The 26,807-nt window shown below is 41.0% G+C and overlaps 1 protein-coding gene across 1 annotated transcript; it reads left to right on the forward strand.

Annotated features, from left to right (window-relative positions):
- Positions 1 to 25,332, forward strand: apbb1 (amyloid beta (A4) precursor protein-binding, family B, member 1 (Fe65)). Its single transcript, XM_061972615.2, has 14 exons — positions 1 to 249; positions 7,171 to 7,779; positions 8,668 to 8,873; positions 14,247 to 14,306; positions 14,470 to 14,549; positions 14,642 to 14,708; positions 15,117 to 15,263; positions 15,344 to 15,471; positions 16,540 to 16,654; positions 16,739 to 16,820; positions 16,885 to 16,965; positions 17,047 to 17,162; positions 17,232 to 17,408; positions 23,098 to 25,332. The coding sequence occupies exons 2-14, from the start codon at positions 7,188 to 7,190 to the stop codon at positions 23,251 to 23,253; spliced, it is 2,007 nt and encodes a 668-aa protein (XP_061828599.1). The 5' UTR covers positions 1 to 249; positions 7,171 to 7,187; the 3' UTR covers positions 23,254 to 25,332.
- The last annotated feature ends 1,475 nt before the right edge of the window (positions 25,333 to 26,807 follow it).

Genomic DNA, 26,807 nt, shown 5'->3' on the forward strand with positions numbered 1-26,807 from the left:
AAATCCATCAATTATGGTAGTTAAGGATATTATTTTCCCTTGTAGGTGTTGTAAATAATGCATAAAGTCATGTTTGAGCTTGTCCGTGACGTCAGCAGGTGACGAAGCTGCCAGGCTCCCCCCTCCTCCATCACCAGCCGAGCACCACCGCCACCATCTACAGACGGATGGCACACTTCGCGCTAACATAGAAACATGTAGTTAGCTCGCACACACTCGACATATTTCGAAGCCAAGCAGGGTCCGGCGGTAAGTAGGAATGTTTCGTTTACATTTTAACTGAGAATGTGGTGTTTAATCCTCCACCGCGGCGACGTTAGCTAGCTAGCATTAGCCTAGCCAAGATGGAGGACGGTGATGGTAGTGGACGGTGCCCGTTATTTTATTATTGTCATCCAGCTGCGGCTATGGCATTCCAAAAATGTAGCTGACATCCAGCGAAGTGTGGGTGCCACTGAAGGAGTGTTTGTGTTGCATAACGGCGGAAAAAAGGCCGTCGTGATGCGTCACCTTCCTCCCCCCCACATCTATTATAGATGTTATGTTGGCAAATGGCGAAATACGTGTGTGATTCGAAGGATTACTGTAAATCCAATAAAAGGCCGGAAAGGATGACAGTAATGGTTAAAATAATCAATATTGTGCATATTGTCATTTATGTCAATTATCTAGTCGGTATTAGTATTTTACACCGATTAAAGTTTATACCGGCGACCTAAGCCGCTTCCAAGCTAACATGCTAACACCCAATCTCTATTATATTGTTGTATATATCACTAATATTTACTTTAATATATACACATTGTTTTGAGTGTCCAGTAAAATAATCAAAATAAGCTATTTTTTCAGGACACTTTGGTTTTAATGGTTTGTGTATGAGATAGCGACTTGTCCAGGGTGTACCCCGCCTTCCGCCCGAATGCAGCTGTGATAGGCTCCAGCACCCCCCGCGACCCCAAAAGGGACAAGCGGTAGAAAAATGGATGTATGGATGGTGTATAGCAGTGGTTCTCAACCTTTTTTCAGTGATGTACCCCCTGTGAACATTTTTTTAATTCAAGTACCCCCTAATCGGAGCAAAGCATTTTTTGGTTAAAAAAAAGAGATAAAGAAGTAAAATACAGCACTACGTCATTAGTTTCTGATTTATTAAATTGTATAACAGTGCAAAATATTGCTCATTTGTTGTGGTCTTTCTTGAACTATTTGGAAAAAAAGATATAAAAATAACTAAAAACTTGTTGAAAAATAAACATGTGATTCAATTATAAATAAAGATTTCTACACATAGAAGTAAACATCAACTTAAAGTGCCCTCTTTGGGGATTGTAATAGAGATCCATCTGGATTCATGAACTTAATTCTAAAAAATTCTTCACAAAAAAAGAAATCTTTAACATCAATATTTATGGAACATGTCCACAAAAAATCTAGCTGTCAACACTGAATATTGCATTGTTGCATTTCTTTTCACCTTTCTTTTTGACAGACATTTTAAAAAAATCCCACGTACCCCTTGGCATACCTTCAAGTACCCCCAGGGGTACGCATACCCCCATTTGAGAACCACTGGTGTATAGTATTGAGCTAATAAATGTTATGTAAATGGATGTCTTTAAGACCAAACAATATAGATCAGTGGTTCTTAACCTGGGTTCGATCGAACCCGAGGGGTTCGGTGAGTCAGGCTCAAGGGTTCGTGTAAATAAAAACTTCTCCCTATCGGCATATTACGAATACGGCAACAGCAGAAGTCAGACTGATTTGCAGGTGTGTAATTTGTTGTGAGTTTATGCACTGTGTTGGTTTTGTTGTTTGAACAAGGTGATGTTCATGCACGGTTAATTTTGTGCACCAGTAAAAAAAACATGGTAACACTTTAGTATGGGGAACATATTCACCATTAATTAGTTGCTTATTAACATGCAAATTAGTAACACTTTGGCTCTTAACTAGTCATTATTAAGTACTTATTAATGCCTTATTCGGCATGGCCTTATTATAACCCTGGCCCTAACCCCCTAACCCTAACCAAATAACTCTAAATTAAGTCTTTGTTACTTTGAATATGTTCCCCTAGTGTCCAAAACACTCTAAATTAAGTCTTTGTTACTTAGAATGTGTTACCCATACTAAAGTGTTACCAAAAACATATAACTTTTGTCTTGAATTTGAAAAAAACCCCAAAACATTTTATTTTTCACTAAAGAAGGGTTCGGTGAATGCGCATATGAAACTGGTGGGGTTCGGTACCTCCAACAAGGTTAAGAACCACTGATATAGATGGAATGTCAATACTTAACCCTTGTGTGGTGTTCGGGTCTGTGGGACCCGTTTTAATTTTTTATTAAAAGAAAAATGATACAATTAATTAATTTTTCAAACTGAGACTCCACTGACTTTGGCTCATTTTCTGTGAAGAACATATATCAGAATATATATTTAATGACCACACACCATACACTCCCCCTACACATTTCTATTACGTATAAGATGTCCGAGTCCATTGGACCCGGGGCTAATAGAAGAGTGGAAATTGATGTACTGTGTACCACAAACACACACACACACACACACACACACACACACACACACACACACACACACACACACACACACACACACACACACACACACACACACACACACACACACAGCAGGCCTAGACGGGGAGGACAGAGTGTAGGTACACAGAACATCAGAGGGTCAAATGTGCGAGAAAATGAGAGCAGACAGTGTTGATAAACAATGTTGCAACCTTGTGTGGGAACCGCAGGTGCAGAAACACAAAAGAAGAATCCCTGTGGGATGCAGAAACTGGCAGAGAAATTTTCCGTGCAACGTTCATATTGTTACTCAGCCAGGGTTTGTGGGTCTGATGGACCCGCTGCATTTTGTGGATTTTAATGCCTCACAATCAAACACTTTTATGTTAAAATACTGAACAGATGTTTATTGGGATAAGGTAAACATCTGTTCAGTATTTTAACATAAAAGTGACAACAAAATGAACAATACACAAGGGTTAAGTCATTATGCAGTTTTTTTTGTTTAAAAATGAACTTTAGGTAAAATGTCCAAAAATAAATGAGTACAGTAGTGCCTCAATTAATTCTTAACTCAAAAACACTCAAATCATATCAATTGAACATCTACTATTGTAATGAATTGAAATCACTTTACTTGGTTTGTGGTCCCACTAAATCAGCGCAATTTTACCATTTCTCATGCCTTTAACAAAGAACAACTTTCATATGAGAATTATTGTATGAAAAATTAATAAAATAGAATGTTGTACAAACAACTGCAGTAGTTTTATGAAGTGATAAAATAGTTATGTACATTTGCCTTGGGGAGCGGACTTCTAAGGTATCTCCTTCCAGCTGCTTCTCTGTCAAACATCACCAGCAGCTTTTCCATATTTTCATGGATAAATGGCTGGTGTTTTTTAAAATTATTTTAACATTCTTTGCTGGCTCATTCTGCTACAGCATGGTACAGACCAGCAGTAATACGCTCAAATTGCAAATTACGCTCGCTAATGTTATTGTTGATTTATTTTTTTAATTCAATGGATAGCATCACTTTGTTCTCCTTAACATTGTCCTTCACACTCACTTTCTTTCTTCCCCTGCTTGGAAAACAAAGTTATGTGCATCTCTACCTGTAAGCTAATGCTCGTGTGTAAGACCTAATGTTTTGGGTGGTTCGCTGTGGCATTTTCTACGCCAACTAATGGTGGGGATGCTGAAGTTTTTGCTTGCAACTTAAAGCACAACAATTACCAGAGAGAAAGCTCTTATCTCAATACACTCTTAAGTTGAGGTATTACTGTAATTGTTTTGTTTACCTTTACAAGAGTTATGTTGGTAGTGCAGTACCTTGTTAAGGACACATTTTCTGAGTAGCCTCCAAACAAAAATAAGAGCAGATTGGCTGCCGGTGTCTCTTTGACTACGTTTGGTCTGCAGGCCAAAGTGGCATAAACTTTATTTATTTTTTGCAAATAATAATTAACTTAGAATTTCATGGCTGCAACATGTGCCAAAGTAGTTGGGAAATGGCATGTTCACCACTGTGTTACATGGCCTTTCCTTTTAACAACACTCAGTAAATGTTTGGGAACTGAGGAGACACATTTTTTAAGCTTCTCAGGTGGAATTCTTTCCCATTCTTGCTTGATATACAGCTTAAGTTGTTCAACAGTCCGGGGGTCTCCGTTGTGGTATTTTAGGCTTCATAATGCGCCACACATTTTCAATGGGAGACAGGTCTGGACTACAGGCAGGCCAGTCTAGTACCCGCACTGTTTTACTATGAAGCCACGTTGATGTAACACGTGGCTCGGCATTGTCTTGCTGAAATAAGCAGGGGCGTCTATGGTAACGTTGCTTGGATGGCAACATATGTTGCTCCAAAACCTGTATGTACCTTTCAGCATTAATGGCGCCTTCACAGATATGTAAGTTACCCATGTCTTGGACACTAATACAGCCCCATACCATCACAGATGCTGGCTTTTCAACTTTGCGCCTATAACAATCCGGATGGTTCTTTTCCTCTCTGGTTTGAAGGACACGATGTCCGCAGTTTCCAAAAACAATTTGAAATGTGGACTCGTCAGACCGCAGAACACTTTTCCACTTTGTATCAGTCCATCTTAGATGAGCTCAGGCCCAGCGAAGCCGACGGCGTTTCTGGGTGTTGTTGATAAACGGTTTTCGCCTTGCATAGGAGAGTTTTAACTTGCACTTACAGATGTAGCGACCAACTGTAGTTACTGACAGTGGGTTTTGAAGTGTTCCTGGGCCCATGTGGTGATATCCTTTACACACTGATGTCGCTTGTTGATGCAGTACAGCCTGTGGGATCGAAGGTCACGGGTTTAGCTGCTTACGTGCAGTGATTTCTCCAGATTCTCTGAACCCTTTGATGATATTACGGACCGTAGATGGTGAAATCCCTAAATTCCTTGAAATAGCTGGTTGACAAAGGTTTTTCTTAAACTGTTCAACAATTTGCTCACAAATTTGTTGACAAAGTGGTGACCCTCACCCCATCCTTGTTTGTGAATGACTGAGCATTTCATGGAATCTACTTTTATACCCAATCATGGCACCCACCTGTTCCCAATTTGCCTGTTCACCTGTGGGATGTTCCAAATAAGTGTTTGATGGGCATTCCTCAACTTTATCAGTATTTATTGCCACCTTTCCCAACTTCTTTGTCACGTGTTGCTGGCATCAAATTCTATAGTTAATGATTATTTGCAAAAAAAAAATGTTTATCAGTTTGAACATCAATAATTTGGTCTTTGTAGCATATTCAACTGAATATGAGTTGAAAATTATTTGCAAATCATTGTATTCCGTTTATATTTACATCGAACACAATTTCCCAACTCATATGGAAACGGGGTTTGTAAGTTGACCGGGAGGAAGTCGCTACTACTTCCTTAAAAATGAGTGTTTTTTTATGTGAATGTAAATGAAAGTAATATAATGTATGAATGGATGTATATAGTGTACGGTAATATATTTCGGAGGGTTGTAATCTTTTTATGGCTGTTAAGTAGAGGAGAGACCGACATGAGCGTGGATCTACAGGAGCTTTATTTTTCAACTCACATATAAGCAAATGCGCCACAGCGTTGATTCCGGTCCTACAACAATCGCTATTTCTTCAGAATCAAAATAAATATTCATGTATTACATATAGCCTGATATTTTGCGCCCTATTGACAAGTGATGCACCGAAAATTCGGTTGTCTTAAATAAACTTTGCTCACCGAAACAGGATGTTGTGATGAAATATCCACTTCCGCTGGCGACTACGTCTTTCCGGCGCACACGAATGACGTAGATCGCCCAAAGCTGACGAAAAAGTCACATTCAGGCCACATTCAGGTCGCATTGTGTTTAGACTACAGTCACATTTGAAAAGATCAGATTACAATCGGTATAAGTATAGTACTGCGATACTAATGAATCTTATTCGGTACTATACCGCCTCTAAAAAGTACATCCCCCTTTTTTTTAACGGGCATGACAGCGCGTAGTCACGTCGTGACATTGCTGGTTTTCCGAGCAGAGGAGCAAGTTCGGCAGCGCACTATCACTGATTACTTACAAGCAGACAGTATGTAGACAGAAAAGGGAGAACGGACGCATTCTGGCTTAAAAACTAACGAAAAAGGTGAAGTTATAACACTGAAACCCCCTCAGGCATAGGTGCTTTCCCTCCAGCACCAACTCTTCCGGGACACTACAATATAACCAACGCCATTGGTGGATCTACACCTAACATCCACTGTAATGATACCAAGTACAGGAGCGTATCTAGTCAATACTACTATAATTACATCGATATTTTTTTAGCATCACAACATCTTTTTTCCTTTTAAAAACAAAAAATATTATGTTTATAAACTAAGGAAATACGTCCCAGGACACTAAAGGACATTGAATATGACCAATGTATGATCCTGTAACGACTTGGTATCGGATTGATACCCAAATTTGTGGTCTCATCCAAAACTAATGTAAAGTATCAAACAACAGAAGAATAAGTGATTATTACATTTTAACAGAAGTGTAGATAAAATATGTTAAAAGAGAAAGTAAGCAGATATTAACAGTAAATGAACAAGTAGATTAATAATCAATTTTCTACCGCTTGTCTGTCATAATTTTGACAAAATAATAGAATGCGAAATGACACAATATGTTACTGCATACATCAGCAGACAAATTAGGAGACTTTGTGTGTTTACTTACTACTAAAAGACAAGTTCTCTAGTATGTTTACTATTTTATTTAAGGACAACATTGTTCTTGGATTGCAATAAGAAACATATGTTTAATGTACCGTAAGATGTTTTGTTAAAATAAAGCCAATAATACCATTTTTGTGGTCCCCTTTATTTAGAAAAGTACAGAAAAATATCGAAATACATTTTGGTACTGGTACCAAAATATTGGTATCAGGACAACCCTAGCCTGAATATGATGCCAAAAGATCATTTTGAGCAAAATATCATTTTTTAAGCACTTTTGAGCGTTTAGACTGGCAGAAAAAATTTGATCTGTGTAACTTGAGGGCAAAAAAAATTTGGTGTGCAGTGTAAAACGGGGCCTAAGGTTCATCTAATCTCATTATGTTTACTTACAGCTACGTGGAAAGTGACCATGGGTGGCCACAAGGACGAGGACATGCCCTACGTGGTGGCGAACAAGCAGAAGCACGACGAGGAACTAAAAAACAAGCTGAACGACTGGTGTGACCAGGAGTCCACGGGCACCAACGCCAAGTGGCTGAAGGAGGGCCAGAACCAGCTGCGCAAAGTCAGCGAGAACCAGCCGGAGCAGGACCACAACTGCAACATCAGCCAAAATGGAAACATGGAGGACTTTGTGGGCCAAGATGAGGAACATCAGAGCAACGAAGAGCAGACCAAGTCTCCTAAAATAGCCACGACCCCTGGCCTGATTCAGGAGGAAGAAAAAAACATCCTCAATGAGCCCCTGGTCATCCACAGCCTGGAGGACAAGGAGAAGGAGAGGGAAGAGGAGGAGAAGGGAGAGAAGTCCGAGGAAGAAGAGGAGACGTCCGCTGGAGGGGATGAAGGGGCTGAAGAGGCCCAGGGAGAGGGCGGCGACACGGGCGGGAATGCATGCCTCCTGTTTGCCAACATGAACGGGACGCCCAGCGATGAAGAATCCAACTGGCCTGCTGTGTCTCAGGATAACACCTCGGACACTTCTCCCAATGGAAACAGAGGTAAACACACGTTTGTTGTGTTGCACTACTAGAGCTTGGCGATAAAACGATATCTATTTTTATCACGATAGACACGTAATCGATATCAACAAGAAGTGCGTTTGATAAACGTTGAATATATATGTATTTTTTTCCATCGGAAATAACCGGAAGTTGCGAGGCAAGGTTGGTTGCATGAACAAAGGAATTTGTTTTCTGGTAGACGAGCAACGCAGGACATTATCACTGATCGGTGGGAGTGACACGTATCAACACAGTATCAACTATCAAGTTTGGTTGCGTCATCTTGTTGTCTCGCAGTTGATTCTGTGCATGGAGTGAGAAGAGAAACTAAAAATGACTGCAGAGAGTGAAGAAGTTGTCGATAAAAAAGGAAAAGTCACCTAGACAGTATGGCAGTTTTTGGACTTTTTAAAACGGACCGTAGTCAGACCAAGGTGCTTGTAATCAGTAATACCACACCCTTGACCACAGCCGGCACTAAACCTGCAGAAAATAGTTCTGCTCAGGTTTCTCTATGTTTACATTTTCACACTTTGCACTGTTTTTTTAGACTTTAATACATTTGCTTACATATTCCTTATTTTTGCACTTTAGTTTTAAGAAGTACTTCACTTCAAAAGTGTTCAATGTTATTTTAGAAGTTTGTTTACATTGTTTGAGTGTTTACCTTTCCTTTCACCTGATCCCTAAGAGGGTTATAATCAGAAGAAAGTTACATTTTGAATAAAAATGTTTACATTAAATATATTGTTTTAGAATAGGTCATAAAAAATATGAAAAAATATTGATTTTGACCGATGTAAAACACCTATATCGTGATACACTTCAGCCCTACACAATACACAATACTACGGGGAGTAAAGTGGGCCCAATTTATCCTCTCAGAGACCTTCTGGGACTCCAGCGCCTTTGAGACAGACACAGACCTCCCCGCCGGCTGGATGAGGGTGCGAGATACGTCGGGCACCTACTACTGGCACATCCCTACAGGCACCACCCAGTGGGAGCCCCCCTCCCCGCTGGGGCATGTGGAAGACTCCATGTTGTCCTCCACCATGTCCCTCGAGACAACGCCGTGCGAGGAGCCTGAGGTGAGAGGATCAAGATTTAATATTATTTAATTAATATTACCGTCGACCCTCTATACAAATTTAATTAGTCGCATGAATTTTGGTCATGCATGCTGTTACTATGCCAGACCTTGTTATTGCTAAATTTAGCACCAAAGTAGATTTTTCTTAGGCTTTTTTTTTTTAGAAATGTTTTCAAAAGTAGAGAAAGGTTTGTTAAGTGAAGAACATACACAAAAAGTTAACTCACCTTTAAAGCAGTAATTTGTCAAGTTAAGAAAACCTTTTCCCTTTAATAGTGCTTGTGTTTTTTTTTGCACCTGAGTGACAATAAGAAAGGTTAAACGTCAAGATGAAAAGGTGCTGTTTTCGTTCTATAGCTTTGTTAAGTAAGAATATTGTTGCGTTTTTTTCACACTTTTATGGCAGTTAAGAATGTTGAAATGTTAGCCAAACAAAACATTGCCTGTGCAGTTAAAAGGTTATATGCCGGCAACAGTTTGACACTGGAACAGACTACTTTTAATTCCAGTCTATCCTATGCACAACATTCTGAATTAGTCAACCGCTTTGACATTTTACCAGTGGTTAATCTTTTTATAACGCTTGTTTGACAGTGAATGTTGTCTGTCTATCTGTGTTAACCCTGCGATGAGGTCGCGACTTGTCCAGGGTGTACCCCACCTTCTGCCTGATTGTAGCTGAGATAGGCTCCAGCGACCCCGAAGGGAATAAGCGGTAGAAAATGGAAGGATATCCGGATGGATGGATGTTTGACAGTGTTAGAAAATGCGCAAATTGTCGTTTTGACCCTTTAATGTTAATAATGGAAATTTGTTAATTAATCATCGCCTGTACAGTCAAAATGGGTTGTATGATGAAACCGTTTGGCACTAGAACACATTTTTCTAAATTCTATCATCTTCTTTGGGGATAGATTGTCTTCAAATTGGTAGAAATTTAAATGTATTGTTTGTGTGCCCTCCTAGAATATCACTTAACCGAAATCCTGTTTCATATCAGATTCCAGACCAACCATGCTGTTTACTAGGGCTTGGTAAAATAGTGATCGATAATTGATCAATATCTTTTAAATTGTTCAATACAGATTCGCAAGGAATAATATCAATTGCCTGCAGGACTGTGGTCAAATGGGCCTTGAGAAACAAGAGCACATTTCCAGCCTTCACAATAAAAATGTTGCACGTTACTGCATTACGTTGACTGCGCGAATAAAATAAGACTCCGAGAAGAAAGCCTTACATATTTGTTATTTTGCACCTAAAGAAACGATATTTAAATGCAATTGGTAGTAATAGAATGTTGCAATTTGGGATGTAATGATAAACGGTATTAATGATGACTGCAGTAAAACTCAGATTTAAATTAAAATGTTTGAAAAAATTGATTGACATCTGCTCTTTGACAGACTGGCGCCCGCTTGCTAGCTTAAATGCTAACATGAAAACAAACGACATTAATGTCTTTTCCTATTAAGAAACAACATAACCCAATCTAAACTTCTATAATGAACACATTGCTCTCTAAGCAACTAAGATATTAAATTGGGCGCATTGAACCTACAAGGTTTGCTCTCTTAGGACAGAGAGCAAACTGAGAGGAATACTAAACAGAGATTATAGATGGCTGCGCCCTGCTCGCTGCGGCTGCAGAGGCTCGTGGTAGTAATGGAACTCTTTTGGCAAATATATCGGTAAATTCTGAAAATGTCAAAGTTAACTTCCAGCGTAGTCACTCTATAGTAACATACAACCGCCAGATAATTTTAGATGTAAATAAATCGAACAGTTTTAGACTAAAAGGTACGTATACGCTGGACCTCATCGGTAGCATGGGAATTCTACGGCGGCTACATCCACCGGCCTGTGAAGCAGCGGAGCCAAGTACCAGCGGGGACCGTCGACGGAGGAGATGTAAGCGATGCGGAGCGGGGCTAACAACAAAGCTAAAAGCTAATCCTCCTTCCATCCTGCTTTCAAATGTCCGTCCCTGGAGAACAAACTGGACTACCTGAAGCTGGATTTAAATGCAAGACGGTAGATGAGAGACTGCTGCGCCATATTTCTCACAGAAACGTGGCTGAAACCATCCGTTCCGGACGAGGCAGTTATCATCGAAGGGCTAACAATGTTTTGGTCGGACAGGAGTAGCACTTTTACCGGTAAATCCCGAGGCGGCGGTGTTTGCATATACACTAACAACAAATGGCAACAACGGGAAGATAGTCTCATGTCACTGCTCTCCCGATGTAGAACTATTAACTATAAAATGCAGGCCATTTTATTTACCCTGGGAATTCAGTGCTATGATCTTCTCAGCCGTGTACATTCCTCCCAGTGGCAACACCAAAGAAGCGTTGAATGCTTTGTACTGCTCTATCAATGGACTGCAATCTACACATCCAGAGGGAGTTTTCATCGTGGCAGGGGACTTTAATCAAGCTTACATGAAAACTGTGTTCCCTCATTTCCATCAGTATGTGAATTTAGCAACCAGGGGTGGAAGCAAGTTAGACATGGTTACAGCAACATCAAGCTGGCATTCAGAGCTGCACCCCGCCCCCACCTCGGCTCCCCAGACCATCTCTCTGTGATGCTAATTCCTGCATACAAGCCTCTGCTGATCAGAATGCAAGCTACAGTGAAGCAGGTGAGGACCTGGCCAGAGGGAGCAATGGAAGCATTACAAGACTGCTTCGAAAGCACAGACTAGGACATGTTCAAGGCAGCCGCCACCGAAAATCATCACACAAGTGTGGAGGAGTATGCAGAGTCTGTGTCCGCATACATTCAGAAGTGAATGGAGGATGTCAGTGTAATCAAGAACATCCCCACACAGGCCAACGAGAAACCCTGGATGAACTGTGAGGTACGTGCAACGCTGAAGGCTCGGAATAACGCTTTTTAATCTAGCGACATGGTGGCACTTAAAACAACCAGAGCTAATCTGTACCGTGCCATTAGGGTTGCAAGGTGTGCTCACAGTCAGAAAGATGCAGGACTTCTTTGAGAACCCCGCGAACACTAGACGAATGTGGCAGGGCATACATGTCATCACGTCCCTGTGACAACATCAGCTTTCTGAATGACCTCAACAACCACTTTGTGAGATTTGAGGCACTTAACACCACTCAGATGAGGAAATCCATCCCTCGCCCTGATGAGCAGCCGCTTAACCTGGACACAGCGGATGTCCAGAGAACCCTGAGGACAGTGAACACCCAGAAAGCAGCGGGACCTGATGACATTCCGGGCAGGGTGCTAAAGGGATGTGTAGACCAGCGGGCTGGGGTTCTCACTGACATCTTCAACACCTCGCTGACCCAGGCTGTGGTACCATCATGTTTTAAGACGGCCACAGTCATCCCAGTACCTAAACAACCCACAATCTCCTCCCTCAATGATTATCGCCCCATGGCACTCACCCCCATCATAATGAAGTGCTTTGAGAGGCTGGTAAAGGAATACATTGCCTCCAGACTTCCTCCCACATTTGACCCATACCAGTTTGCTTATCGCCCTAACCGCTCCACAGAGGACGCCATCTCCTCTGCACTCCACCTAAGCTTAGAACACCAGGAAGGAAAGGACACACATGTGCGGATGTTGTTTCTGGACTTCACCTCGGCGTTCAACACCATCATCCCGCAGCACTTGGTGAGCAAACTGGCCCCCCTTGGATTCAGTACCCCCCTATGCAACTGGTTGCTTGACTTCCTCACAGACAGACCCCAGTCTGTGAGAGTGGGCGACAACACCTCCAGTGCCATCTCCCTGAGCACCGGCTCCCCCCAGGGCTGCGTCCTGAGTCCGCTGCTATTCACATTGATGACTCATGACTGCTGCGCCAGGTCCACTACTAATCACATTGTGAATTATGCGGACGACACAACAATAGTGAGCCTCATCCGTGACATTAACAACATGGACTACAGGGAGGAGGTGAAACATCTGGTTGACTGGTGCAGAACCAACAACCTGGTCCTGAATGTCGACAAGACCAAGGAGATCATCGTTGACTTCAGGGGGCACCAGTCCAGCCATGCTTCACTTTTCATCAACGGCACAGCAGTGCAGATCGTAAGCAGCACCAAGTTCCTGGGGGTGCAGATAACTGAAAATATGACCTGGTCCCTACACACCGTAGCTCTTGTAAAAAGAGCTCAGCAGCGCATGCACTTTTTGCGTCGGATGAAAAGAGCACAGCTCCCTCCCCCCATTCTCACCACATTCTACAGAGGCACTATAGAGAGCCTACTGACCAACTGCATCTCTGTCTGGACTGGAGCCTGCAGTGCCTCAGACTGGATGTCTCTGCAGAGAGTGGTGAGGACGGCGGAAAAGATCATCAGGACTCCTCTTCCTCCTATCCAGGAGATCGCAAAAAGCAGCTGCCTGACCAGAGCTCAGAATATCTGCAGAGACTCCTCCCACCCCACCAAGGACTGTTTTTACTGCTGGACTCTAAAAAGGGTTCCGCAGCCTCCGTAGCAGAACCCCTAGGTTCTGTAACAGCTTCTTCCCTCAGGCCATAAGACTCTTGAACGCATCATAATAATCCTCTCAATTCACTCCAAAAATGGATTAACTCGCTGGAATTTTAAGAGAATATAACATACATCCATAAGTGAAGTAAATTAACTGAATTATATTTATATAGCGCTTTTCTCTAGTGACTCAAAGCGATTTACATAGTGAAACCCAATATTTAAGTTACATTTAAACCAGTGTGGGTGGCACTGGGAGCACGTGGGTAAAGTGTCTTGCCCAAGAACACAACGGCAGTGCCTACAATGGCGGAAGCGGGGATCGAACCTGGAACCCTTAGGTTGCTGGCACGGCCACTCTACCAACCGAGCTATACCGCCCGTGGATGCATATGCAAAAGTGCAATATATTTATCTGTACTGTAATCTATTTATTTAAATCTGCACCTTATTGCTCTTTTATCGTGCACTACCATGAGCTAATGCAATGACATTTCATTCTTGTCTGTACTGTAAATGATGATTTTCGTCAGAATAACTGTGATATTAAATTTTCATATAATGTTATATCCCTAGCTGAAATAAAGGTAGATTTTGATTTGCAATTCCTTTCTTATTTCAAAATTGCCATTTTGAGACTTTAAAAAAAGTTTACACTGTCCAAATTATTTGGCAACAGATTTGACACATTTTCAATATTAAAGCGTGGATTGAGTCGTGATTAATGGATTTAAGATTTTTAGATGGGAAATGGATTGGATTAGGGAAATTGGCTATGATATTATACATGAAACAGCATGGCTTTGAGCTGCCTGGTTTTAGCTCTAACACTCTGTTTCACGGCATGTCGGGCTGTAAACGTTAATGTCAAATGTGACATTTTCCAGGAATCCTGGGCTCAGTTCTCCACAGCGGACGAAGGAGCTGCTGACGGGCAGCTGTGGAAGGTAAACTGCAAACTTTAATCAAAGCAATAACAATTACTAATGATCTTAACTCCCATAAATGCCAGAGTGGTTCATCATTGCCAGGCATTCTATTTTACACCCAGTAATCAGGTTCTTTGAAATAAGTAAATATCTGAAGTCTTGCATGTTTGTATGTCTTCAGGAGGAAGGCGAAGTCACGTCCGACCAGAGCCTGAGAGAGTTTGAGGGCGCCACTCTGCGCTATGCTTCCATCAACCTCAAGTATTTCCCACTGAAGTTATTTCTTTACGTTGGGCTGTTGTCTGTTCACATGTCCAGTTGCTAACGGCCTTTTCTGCGCCCTCACTTTGCAGCTACAACTGCACCCATTCTGAAGAGGAAGATAAACTTGTTCCACTCTGCACCGATTTAGAAAGCAAGGTATTGTTTGAATGAATGAATGATCTTTATTGTCATTGTACACATTGAAATGCAACACCTGAGATGCAATACAATTCTAAAACACTATGAAAACCCCAATGAGACATTAAATAGACATTGTACAGAGTAGTTGTGGAATATAAAAATAACCAGTATGTCATCTGGGCATCTATATACACATTGGGGTATGCATGGATGTAAACATATTGCACAGGAAGTAAACATGAGTGTAAACATAAATTGAATATTGCACTTTCCTCTGGTATGCACAGTAGTGGTAGTGGTGGCGGTAGTTATTTATATGTTTCGTGTCTGAATAGAAGTACACCCAAAAAAAAGTCAGCTACAGTATATTTGCCTTTTTTTCCCCCATCTTACTGTTGTGTGATCTTGCCTGTGCACTGTCAGTATTTTGCAGTGCGTTCTCTGGGCTGGGTGGAGATGTCAGAGGAGGACATGGCGCCGGGCAAAAGCAGCGTGGCGGTCAATAACTGCATCAGGCAGCTCTCCTACCACAAACACAACCTGCACGACGCTGCTGGAATTTGGGGAGAGGTGCGCTTCATCCTATATAATCTGCTGTTAGTTTAATTGATATATATTGTGTGCTAATCTGTGTGTGTGTTCTCTTGCAGGGTAAAGACATGCTGATGGTGCTGGAGAACGACACAATGAACTTGATCGATCCACTGGGCCAGACACTGCTCCACACGCAGCCTATCGGCAGCATCCGCGTGTGGGGCGTGGGCAGAGACAACGGCAGGTCAGTTTTCCAACATACACGACATAATCCACCAAACTCAGGACAGTTTTAACATTAACTCTTCATTTGACATCATTTACATTACAGTTACATTTGTTATTAAAACTATAAAAGTTAGTTTCTTTTAATTTAAACTATACTTGTAGCGGCATTTAAAGGGAGGTTTCAGTTGAGTCCTGCTGATCTTGCTTTGGCCTGTTAGTGCACGCTGAGGCCCTCTGCTGGACTTTATGTGGTACTGCATCCATCTGAACTGCTGCTTGTCTGCCTCACATTGTTCTAACACTCTTGTCCTTTTTTTCCATGCTGCTTTTTTCAACATGAACAGGGAAAGGTACACTGGAATTCATTGTTATCCTTGTCAAGTTTTTCTAAAGTGTCGTGTTGTGTGTTTATATCTACAGTGGTTCTTCGCTTTTCCTCAGTAATCCGTACCAAAAGGTCAATCGTACGAAAGATGAAGCATTTTTTTTCTCATAAGAAATCATCAGGCAAATCAGATGAATCTGTTCCAGACACCCAGCGATACTAACACAAAACACACTTATAGAGAATAATTGTAGTTTTACATGCAGAAAACAATGCAGAAATACATATAAGTGATTAACTAAATATATGATTTAGCATTTGACATACTCTTTTTAGCAAAGATGACGATTAGTGGAGAGGGAGGAAGGAAGGGAAGAGCTACACTATCACTACCTTTATATTTTGCTCTTTCTTGAAGTCATTAGTGTTTCTCACCTTCTTCATCTAAGAGCTGATATTTTTTTTGTCCTCATGATGGATCATTTTGCAGTCATACTCAATAAAGAAAACAAAGAGACTGAGTCCCTAGTGCGTGTGGTTCTTTGTTTGGACACTGGGATGATACGCATGCTAACAAACGTATAATAAACAAGACGATAAACAAAAACCAGGGCAATATTTTAGAGAAAGTTTTTGTTAAAAAGCGAACTATACAGCAAAAGGGACTTACAAAAAAACCGAGGTGCCACTGTACTTCACTGCTGACTGTCTCACACACTAGTGTTGTAGCTCTTGCTAACTGTGCCGTCTCTCCTGCAGAGACTTTGCCTACGTGGCCCGAGACAACCTGACGCAGGTCCTGAAGTGTCACGTGTTCCGCTGTGACTCGCCCGCTAAGAACATCGCCACCACTTTGCACGAGATGTGCTCCAAGGTTAGCCTCGTCACGCTGCCGATGTATTCTCAACTCACCACATCGAATTCGTATTCGAAAACGTCTTTATCTCCTGAATACCAGATAATGATGGAACGAAAGGCATCCAGGCTGGGTGTTAGTCATCTCAATTCTGACACGGGTAAACCTTTTGGCATCCCTGAAGGTAAATAAAGCTTATTTTGTTAAAGAAGGAATTCACCCCTAAATGCTTCTCTATTTCCCGCCAGAGTTTCCAGCTCCTAAAAATGAACTTTTCCAGCGCTTCCATGTTTATTACCTTGGCAGCGAGCCTGTTGCAAAGCCCGTGGGTAAGAAAACACTCATGTCGTGAATTTGACATTTGTATTGTGATTGATGGGCTTCTGAATATATTCTAAAATGTTCCTCAGGTATTGATGTGATCAATGATGTTCTAGAGGTAGCCACAAGGGGCAAAGACAAAACCGAATGGACACCCGTTTCTGTGAACGTGGCGCCCGCCACTCTCACAATACTTGCAAAACAGGTAATGTTAAGATGATACACACATTCTTTATTTATTTACTTATAACACACATGTTTTTTTAACGCCCAGACCGAAGAGGTGCTGTCAGAGTGCAGGGTGCGCTTCTTGTCTTTCATGGGCGTGGGCAAGGACGTGCGCACCTTCGCCTTCATCATGGCCGACGGTCCCAGAGAGTTCACCTGTCACAAGTTTTGGTGCGAGCCCAACGCCGCCAGTCTGAGCGAAGCCGTGCAGGCCGCATGCATGGTGAGGCTCTAGATTTGTATTATACTTAATCCTCCTTACCTTTTCAGGAATAATGGAAATATTATTATTGAAGAGATGGGAGTTGTTTAAACTGCAATGTACCTCATAACCACTAGGTGGAGCAACTACTTTCTAATGCAGAGGTTTTAAAATGTCTCAACCTGGGATCCGCATTTGCCAAGTCAAGACTAGGGATAGGAATTGTTCAGATTTTTACAATTCCATTTTTGATTATCCTTAAGGATTCGGCCAATTGGCTCTCTTGTCGATTCTCATTAGGATAAAGGGGTAACAAACAAGTTGATTAGCTTTAACTTTATTTTGTTTAGAAGGAATATACATGTACAAATTCAACAGTGGGATCTTAAGATGCCGACAACCATAGTCAGGGCCCAGGGTTCCCCAGAAAAAACAAACATTTTTAGTATAGTAAAATTATCAGTCTACTGTACAAAAAGCCAAATTATCACATAAAATGATTATTTTTAAAATAATATATGAGCTGTCCGCTCAAAAGTAAAACTATGTCAGCTAGGGACAAATACAAGCAAGTCAGGTCTAATAACTGCATTGTGCAATTATGCAACCACCAGCTATAAACATTAACTAGTATTTCACAGAAAAACAAGCATATCTGTTCTCTTCAAAATTATATGAGATTTTTCTGACTAATAAGGCTCGAATGGTGTGATTTTGTAATGCATTGTGGGGCTGGGTAGCCATACTCTTTGGACAAAGGCTTTGTTTACAATGTGAAAGTTTGTAACAAACTGTATTAAAATGGATTGTACAAAATAAAATAAAATCCAAAGGAAAGTACCAAGTCAAACGGTACCCTATTCCAAAGGCTCGCTATCTGGATAAAATAATAGAAAATGGTGGAATTGACTCATAAAAGCTATTAGCACGTCCGATGGACGAGAGCTTTCAAGTAAAGGTGCCGCTAAACTTTGTCTATGGAGTCAGATTTAATTCTGGTGAAGAATTTCAGAATGCAAAGTTTCTTAAGGCTCATTGTTCTTTGTTGAAAATACGCAGAATATACGGCTTTCATCTCTTACGTGTTCAAGATGCGTGGGCCTCGTTTCGTTGACAGATTTCCCTGAAAAAACAAGCCCAATGTTACTTTGAAATACTTTGATCACTGCGCTACTGCTCTGAAAATAGTACTCATTAATTTTTGTGCTTACCCAAGACTAAAAGTTAACAGACAACATGCTTTATTTCTAAAATACTGTACATTATTTGTAAACTCGCCTGTGGTGTGATTGGCTAACGCTAACAGCCTACTACTAACTGCTACGTGTGAAACGGAATAAAACGTGCTTTGATTCCAACTTACCAGTCTGAAAATGCCGTGAACACACCAACATGTACCAGGTGATGTTTAATCGTTCCATGGCTGCTATCCAGGCTATTCGCCGTCTCTTTGTGACCTTCATAACCCGACTTCTTTCGGCTTTGCTTTCACGCTGGAAATGAAAAAAAATCTCACCAAATCCTTTTTTCTCCTAAAGCATTTATGACCACGATTGCAGCAGTGAATGATGTCATGTTTTGAACTTTTTTAAAGAAAAAAAACAAAACTTAAGTACAGAGTCTTCATTCGGCCATGTAAATAAGTGAGTCAGAAGCCAGCAGGACCAACAATGTAATGCGTTTCCATGTCACACTTTTCAAGCCCTATTACGGTGTCTACGGTTTGGAGAACAATTCTCAGACAGACGGAGTGTAGCCTGCCAGTCAGACACTTTTTTGACACAATTTGCATGATAAGTATTAATTTCATATTTACAGTTAATAATAACAGCTTTACAATGAGGAGCTAACATGTTACTTAGTTACCTAAAGTACATCGACTACATCGCCGCTGTTGCTGCTGGTGAAGATTCACTTCCGGCTCCAACGTGATCGAAAATGTGTCATTCATTCAAAGTTTTCACAATCTGTGTAGTATTTCCTGTTTTTGATGAAATATCTACTTTGCAAGTATTGCAAGTTGCCCTGTTGTCATCCTTTTTCGTGAACAACTCTCCAACTTTTGTGCCGCATCCACGCTGTGCCTGGTGAGGGCACGTGCGCCGACAGGAATCGTTAACACAAGTTGCAAATGATTCCCAGAAATCAAAAAATGTTTTAAATTGCCTGTCAAATTGTTAAACATTAATACTCTTAATTACATGTCTAAAGTTCATATAAAATGAATTTATGAAGAAAATTAGGAGGAATATAGACATGTATACAAATCATGTAAATACCAAAATTGCCTTTAATAGGACCACATAGCTGTAAGATTAATATACACCTATTAGGAAGCTGACTAATATATTGCTTGAATTGACTTAAACAACAAACCTTTTCAAAATGCACTAGCTCGATGTAGACATGCTACTTATTATTACATGGTGATTTCAACACTTTTACATTTGGCAATGAAAACTACAATTAAGATAATATGTGTGTAATAAGTACAATATCTACAGTATAAACACTTTTTTTAGAGTGCAACAAAAGACTAGATTGAGCTTAATGGCAAAGACGACTCGCTGATTAGGCAACACACCGTAGTCTATACACTACTGCCATCTAACGTCTTGGAATTGTAACTGCATGCAAAGTCTACTATATAATTCTTGCAAATAAGACTCAGAAGTGTGATAAATCAAGATATACCAACTGGAAAGCACAGGTATGATTATTTTGAATTTTGAATTTGAAGTATTTATTTCAAACCTGCACAATACAACAACACACTTTTTTTTTTTTTTTTTACATTTTGGCAGAGACATTAATGCAAGGCTTGAAAAGGGGTTGGATGAAGCAATTGCTTATAATATCCCAACCCCTCTCACTCATTCCACATTTAACATAAACAATATAATACAAGAACAATACTATACAAACAAAAACAAGAAAAATTCCTATACACTAACAATACAATAGTACCACTGTTACTATGGGACAAGACAAGACGAGACAAAACACACACACACACACACACACACACACACACACACACACACACACACACACACACACACACACACACACACACACACACACACACACACACACACACACACATAGGCCCAAACACTCTCTGACCATACACCTCTCTCTCATCGCTCTGTGCTGAGGGCATCACTCTCTTTCCTCCTCGTACTTCTTATCATCTCACTGTTAAATTTTAAATCAAGGAACTTTATTTTATCAGTAAACAAGTTAACATTCATGAACATACACAGAAGAACCGAATATTGTAAGGCTGCAGCTAACGATTATTTTTCTATCGATTAATCTATAGATTATTTTTTCGATTAATCGGTTAATCTATAGATTATTTTTTCGATTAATCTATAGATTATTTTTCCTTTTACCGATTATTTTTTTTATTTAAAATGAAGATGAAAAAATAAATGTTGGCCAGTTTTTTCAAAAGGCATGACTTTTATATACAAAAAAAAAAGTATGGCCACTCAGTCAACATTGACAACAACATGACAAAATATTCTGTAACAATGTAAACATTTAAAACTTTTAACATTTAACAAAATTAAAAGTAGCTTATTTGCTTTTTAATGTGCAAATATAAAAGTAAACATCCAGTGCAAATCTTAATATTCTGCAATAGTATAAGCATTTCTAAAGTAAAAGTATTGCTTATTTTGCTTTAAAATGTGCAAAAATAAAGATAAACATCCAATACAAAAAAGTGCAAAACGAAATATTCTGTAACAGTGTAAACATTTCAACAAAAGTAAAAGTATTGCTTATTTTGCTTAATAACACAACAATGATAGTATGATTAAAGTGAAAGTTAATTGTTGGTTTGTACATAGTATATGTAACTGTTAATGTTGTAAAAGGTATTTGCACAACTAATTAACGTTAGCGTTAAAGAGGAGCGCGTCTTTGTAAACACTGAACAGGCATGCCAAACGCGCCTCTCAGAGCGAAACAGTGTTTTAGTTTATGAATTTACAACGCAGATACAAATGACACATTCATGATTTTGTGTAATGATGACAATGTATACTCACGCGGACGATTGACTAGTTGATGGTGATGGCAAGAACGCTGTCGGGTGTTTTCTTTTCAAATGTTCCTTCATAGCCGTTGTGCTGCTATGATAGGCCATTTCCGCTCGACACAGTGTGCATACAACAACTGTCAAGTGTTTTGCTTTTTTCGCTGTGCTTATCCCACACTTGAAGAGATGTACCAATGCTGAATGTGGCTTCTGGATTTCACTCAAAAGACCAGACCGTAGTTACTTTTTCCTTTTATTTTCCTTTAGTTTGCAACAGTTTTTCCAACCAAGAAACAGCTTCTTTTTTCTTCTTTAGTCTTTTTAGCAGTCTTTAGCAGTGTTAATAGACTTTAGTTTCTTTAGCTGTCATTAGCTGTCTTTAGTAGCCTTTAGTAGCCTTTAGTAGCCTTTAGCTTCTTTAGTAGGTGAAAAACCTTTAAGGACAAAACACCACAAGATTAACATGCTGTAAAAAATCAATCAATTATCAATCCCATAATTTACAACTATTAATTAGCTATCAAACTCTTAACCATTAAACAAGTGCAAGAAAATGGATACATCTTTTCCCTTTAAGTTAAAACAGATTTTAAATAAATTGTCTCAACATAAATGCACCAAGATACATATAAAATACATTTAACACCAGAAACACAATAGATAAATGCAACAGAAAACCCAAAATGCAAATACATAAATACCTAACCAATTAACCACCTATTTAGATACATATTTAAAATCCATATTCAATATAAATATATTATTAATTTAGCAGTGAAACACTCAATCTTAAACGCTGTCTACTGGTAGAAAAATGCCCCTTTTTCTACGCCCTCACCAACACAGTTAAATCCAACACTTTAAATTGAGCGACTTCACCCTCCTGATGAAGCAAACTGCTCCAACATTTATCAAGCTAAGCAAAGAATATCAACACTAAACAACAGTTACATAACACACTGTGTGTATTTAGCCTCCAGACTAAGCACGCTACATGCACACAACCCCCCCTCCCATCTCACCAGCGCAACAGGTGCGCCACACCCACGAAGAGAAATATTAAATCTTACATACTTTTGGCACAACTCTGGGTTATCTGTAATGAACTAAACCTTTTTCCACTCTGCGCTGGCGTCTTTTGTACTCCTTGATTTGACACAGCGGTCTAATTACCGGGCTCGCGCACCAGCAGATGAGACAGGAGCGCGCCGCGTTATACCTGCGCGCGAACGTAAACTGATCGGCTCTGATTTTATAAGCCGACTGGCCGAAATAATGCCGAATTATATACATTTGTTTATTGAAATACTCCCACACTTTTGACGACTTTTGGCGTGCTTTTTTTCCCTCGCTCGCACCGCTCGCATCATCTGCTTTGCGCTCCGCCATGACGGCAGTGTGACGTAAATATGCGACGCGTCGAAGCATAAAAACGACGTCGACGTATTTACGTAACCGATGACGTCGACTATGTCGACGCGTCGTTTCAGCCTTAGAATATTGGCACATGTATTGATTACCAGGTATGAGGTATCAGTTCAAATGTGAAGTGTACCTATCCCTCGTTGTAATGCATGAAAAGCATTGTACCCACACTGCATAATTCATACCTAATCTTTATTTACATGCCCTACGTTTCCTGTTTTTTTCCCCCCCAAGCTCCGCTACCAGAAATGTCTGGACGCCCGTCCTCCCAGCCTGGCCTCCTGCCTGCCCACCCCTCCCGCCGACTCGGTGGCTCGCCGGGTCAGGAAGGGCGTGCAGAGTCTGCTGGGCAGCTTCAAGAGCTACAGGTCGGGCTCCCAGTCCCCATGAAGGTCCACGCAGACATCTCCACGTCACTAACGTCCTCTCTCCTCCTCCTGTTGCGCCTCACACGCGTCCCGTCCTGTCGTGGAGTAGATTGCAGGGATAAAGTGCGACCACTTGGAGATTTTATCTCCCCCTTATTTTTTTATCATAATTATAATTCTCGGCATTATTTTTAACTCTCCCCTCTTAATAGATGGAATTCTGGCATTGCTCTTCTGTTCGTAGCCGGGATTATTTTATGTGGTTCTTGACGATTTTTGTGTTTTAACAGAAACAAGGTGTAGAATGTTGGAATGTAAGATAATTTACATGCTAGAATGATAGACCCTAACACTCCTACTCCTATTGTCGAAAAAAGGTACTGTAATGGCGTCGCTCGTCACATGACTTCTTGTCTGTAAAGCCACACTTCCACCAATAAGTACAGTTCAGCTCACTTTCGCACACTTTGGAACAATAAGCCCTTATCTGGTTTGTGTTTGCTTTTTTTGTACCGCTTGGTGGAAATGTGCGTATCTCCTTAAAGCAGGGCATACACTGGGCAACTCTAAAAGAAATTCAAACTGCAGTAGGCGTAGTTAGCCATGTTGTAGTTTCTAACGTTTCCGAGGTTTGGTCAGCAGAGTTTTGAGAAGATTACCCAAACCCCGAACAACCTTTTTCATCACCGCACAAAACATGCTCATTTGCGATTGTATCTCATTTTTGTCGTCATAATGTCCTCTTAATGACTTATTGACATACGGAAACTCTTCGATAGGCACATTTGACAAGTGCAAACTTGACGTTGACAGCAAGAGTGTTCCTTCTGAATGTTCTGAACTCCTGTTTTAATGCTGCATTAACAGTGAATGTCACCATAACGCGGTGGATGTGGCGCCACTCCCCATAGCTGACGTCATGTTGCTTCCTTGGTTGGACAGCAAACTAGTCCCTGCATACTCATCAGCGCCTCTCTTGGTTGCAGCCAAGTAGTACACTGGCTAATTTTGCAGTTAAACACGACAATTCTGCAGTCTATGCCCAGCTTTAGGGCGTAACACAGCGATTAGTAGGTTCATTGGTAGTGTGCCACGTAACCATGTACTTACCCTTGATCGCCCTACACCCCGTCTCACACACACTCACTAGACAATGTATATTAGTCTTCCAAAGAGTTTACCGTCACATGGTGGGTTGTTTTCTTCTCGTTCATTCTGCATGAACATTTGCAAGTTCAGTGCTCGCGTGCAATAATCACGTCATTAATGAGAGAGAGCCACAACAATGGAGTCAAGTCGACAATTGTCATGTAGTGTTAGATATGTAAAGACGCACAAACTCTGGGTTTTAAACACACTCCAACACACACAACCTGCTCTGTAGTACTGTAGGATGCATGTTTAGTGTGAGGAACCGTTAGTGTATTCTGTATCTTCTCTTTGTGTGTGTGTGCGCGCGCGCGTGTGTGTGGTCGGAGGGGGGAGGGGCCTCGCATGTCACTCTTGTTGTCGGTGTTTCTAATCCTAAACTAGCAGTAGAATGTTTAGATGGAAAAACCACAAGAGCAGGTTCTGTTGTACATACAATAATTCTCTTTATTTCCCACGCACTAAAATGTACACACTTTTTTTGTCACGCGATTGAGTTTTTATAAAGGAGAAATGACCTATCGTGATCTTTACATGTATGTCGGTAAGCTATACTGTATGTAGCACACTAGTAGTAGTCAACGCCAATGAGACACTTTGTATGACTTGTCTGACATGCAGGTTAGCTCAACGCAACAACACTATTAATATTAACCAAACTGTACAAACATATACATTTAAATTGTAGGTTTTTTTTTTTTAGCGACTGGCTCGTGGAACAGTGCAATGACCACACAAACTCCTTCATTGGTGTTTTCAAATATATTACAAACACTAACAAACCATTAGTCGCATCATGTCACTACGTCGCTTTGTGCCGTTTGCTGTGTCACAGTCTGACGATTGCTAGCAAATTTAATTTATTACCCGATCATGTAAATTAGGTGTATAAAATAAATACAAATGGATGTATATAAAAAGTCACCACACAATAAATGTGAGCATATCATCATAGCTGTCTTTTTTGTAATTATTTTTTGTTTGGTTTGGTTTCTTTACAGGAGATTTGGGTCACAAAACAAAAATCCAAAATATTAGGAGGGTCCCAATATCCCGATATCTGCAGAGAAAAACAAGTATCCGATTGTACTAGCTTGCATCTAAATTCTCTGATATAAATAGTCCTGTAGTGTGTTTACTTGTTGGACAGCTGGTTAACAGCCACGTCTCCTTCAATAAGCATACAAGGTTCCTATTGTTTTTGTATTTAGTCCAGTCATTCATAACTTTTATGGACAGAATTTCTTGGCGCAGTCAGGGTGTTGAGGGTATCTGGTTTGGTGGCTGCAGGATTAGGTCTCTGCTTTTTGCAGATGATGTGGTCCTGATGGCTTCATCTGGTCAGGATCTTCAGCTCTCACTGGATCGGTTCGCAGCCGAGTGTGAAGCGACTGGGATGGGAATCAGCACCAATAAAGTCCGAGTCCATGGTTCTCGCCCGGAAAAGGGTGGAGTGCCATCTCCGGGTTGGGGAGGAGACCCTGCCCCAAGTGGAGGAGTTCAATTACGATTGAGGGAAGAGTGGATCGTGAGATCGACAGGCGGATCGGTGCGGCGTCTTCAGTAATGCGGACGTTGTATCGATTCGTTGTGGTGAAGAAGGAGCTGAGCCGGAAGGAAAAGCTCTCATTTTACCGGTCGATCTACGTTCCCATCCTCACCTATGGTCATGAGCTTTGTGTTATGACCGAAAGGACAAGATCACGGGTACAAGCGTCCGAACTGAGCTTCCTCCGCCGGGTGGCGGGGCTCTCCCTTAGAGATAGGGTGAGAAGCTCTGTCATCCTTGAGTAGGTCAAACTAAAGCCGCTGCTCCTCCACATCGAGAGGAGCCAGATGAGATGATTCGGGCATCTGGTCAGGATGCCACCAGAACGCCTCCCTAGGGAGGTGTCTCGGGCACGTCCGACCGGTAAGAGGCCAAGGGGAAGACCCAGGACACGTTGGGAAGACTATGTCTCCCGGCTGGCCTGGAAACGCCTCGAAATCCCCCGGGAGGAGCTGGAACAAGTGGCTGGGGAGAGGAAAGTCTGGGCTGCCCTGCTTAGGCTGCTGCCCCCGCGACCCAACCTCAGAAAAGCGGAAGAAGATGGATGGATGGATTTACAAAATGTAAACATGGTGGGCTACTAGGACGTAACAGCTAAGCACACAAGCTAGACATACTGTATGTAAGAAGTGTCCTTAATTGAACAATATTGCAGTCTAACAGATAGATAGATAGATACTTTAATAATCCCCAAGGGAAAATTAGGTTTTCAGCACAATTCCGTTCAAGAATAGACAAACATTGTACAGGGAAACCGAACAGGAACGCTGAAGGGTGTGACTTAAAAAAAAAAAAGTCGATCTCAGACTGAGCTCTTGGGAAAGGGGGGGGGGTCCAGGCTGAGGCCAAATAAACAAGTATAATAAATTAATTATAGT

The sequence above is a fragment of the Nerophis lumbriciformis genome, linkage group LG17 (genome assembly GCF_033978685.3).
Source record: "Nerophis lumbriciformis linkage group LG17, RoL_Nlum_v2.1, whole genome shotgun sequence".
NCBI lineage: Eukaryota > Metazoa > Chordata > Actinopteri > Syngnathiformes > Syngnathidae > Nerophis > Nerophis lumbriciformis.

Coding starts and splice junctions, on each gene's coding strand:
- apbb1 (XM_061972615.2), top strand. CDS start 7,188: ATGGGTGGCCACAAGGACGAGGACATGCCCTACGTGGTGGCGAACAAG. Junction 14,550..14,641: donor TATGCTTCCATCAACCTCAA/GTATTTCCCACT, acceptor CTCACTTTGCAG/CTACAACTGCACCCATTCTG. Junction 17,409..23,097: donor CCGTGCAGGCCGCATGCATG/GTGAGGCTCTAG, acceptor TTCCCCCCCAAG/CTCCGCTACCAGAAATGTCT.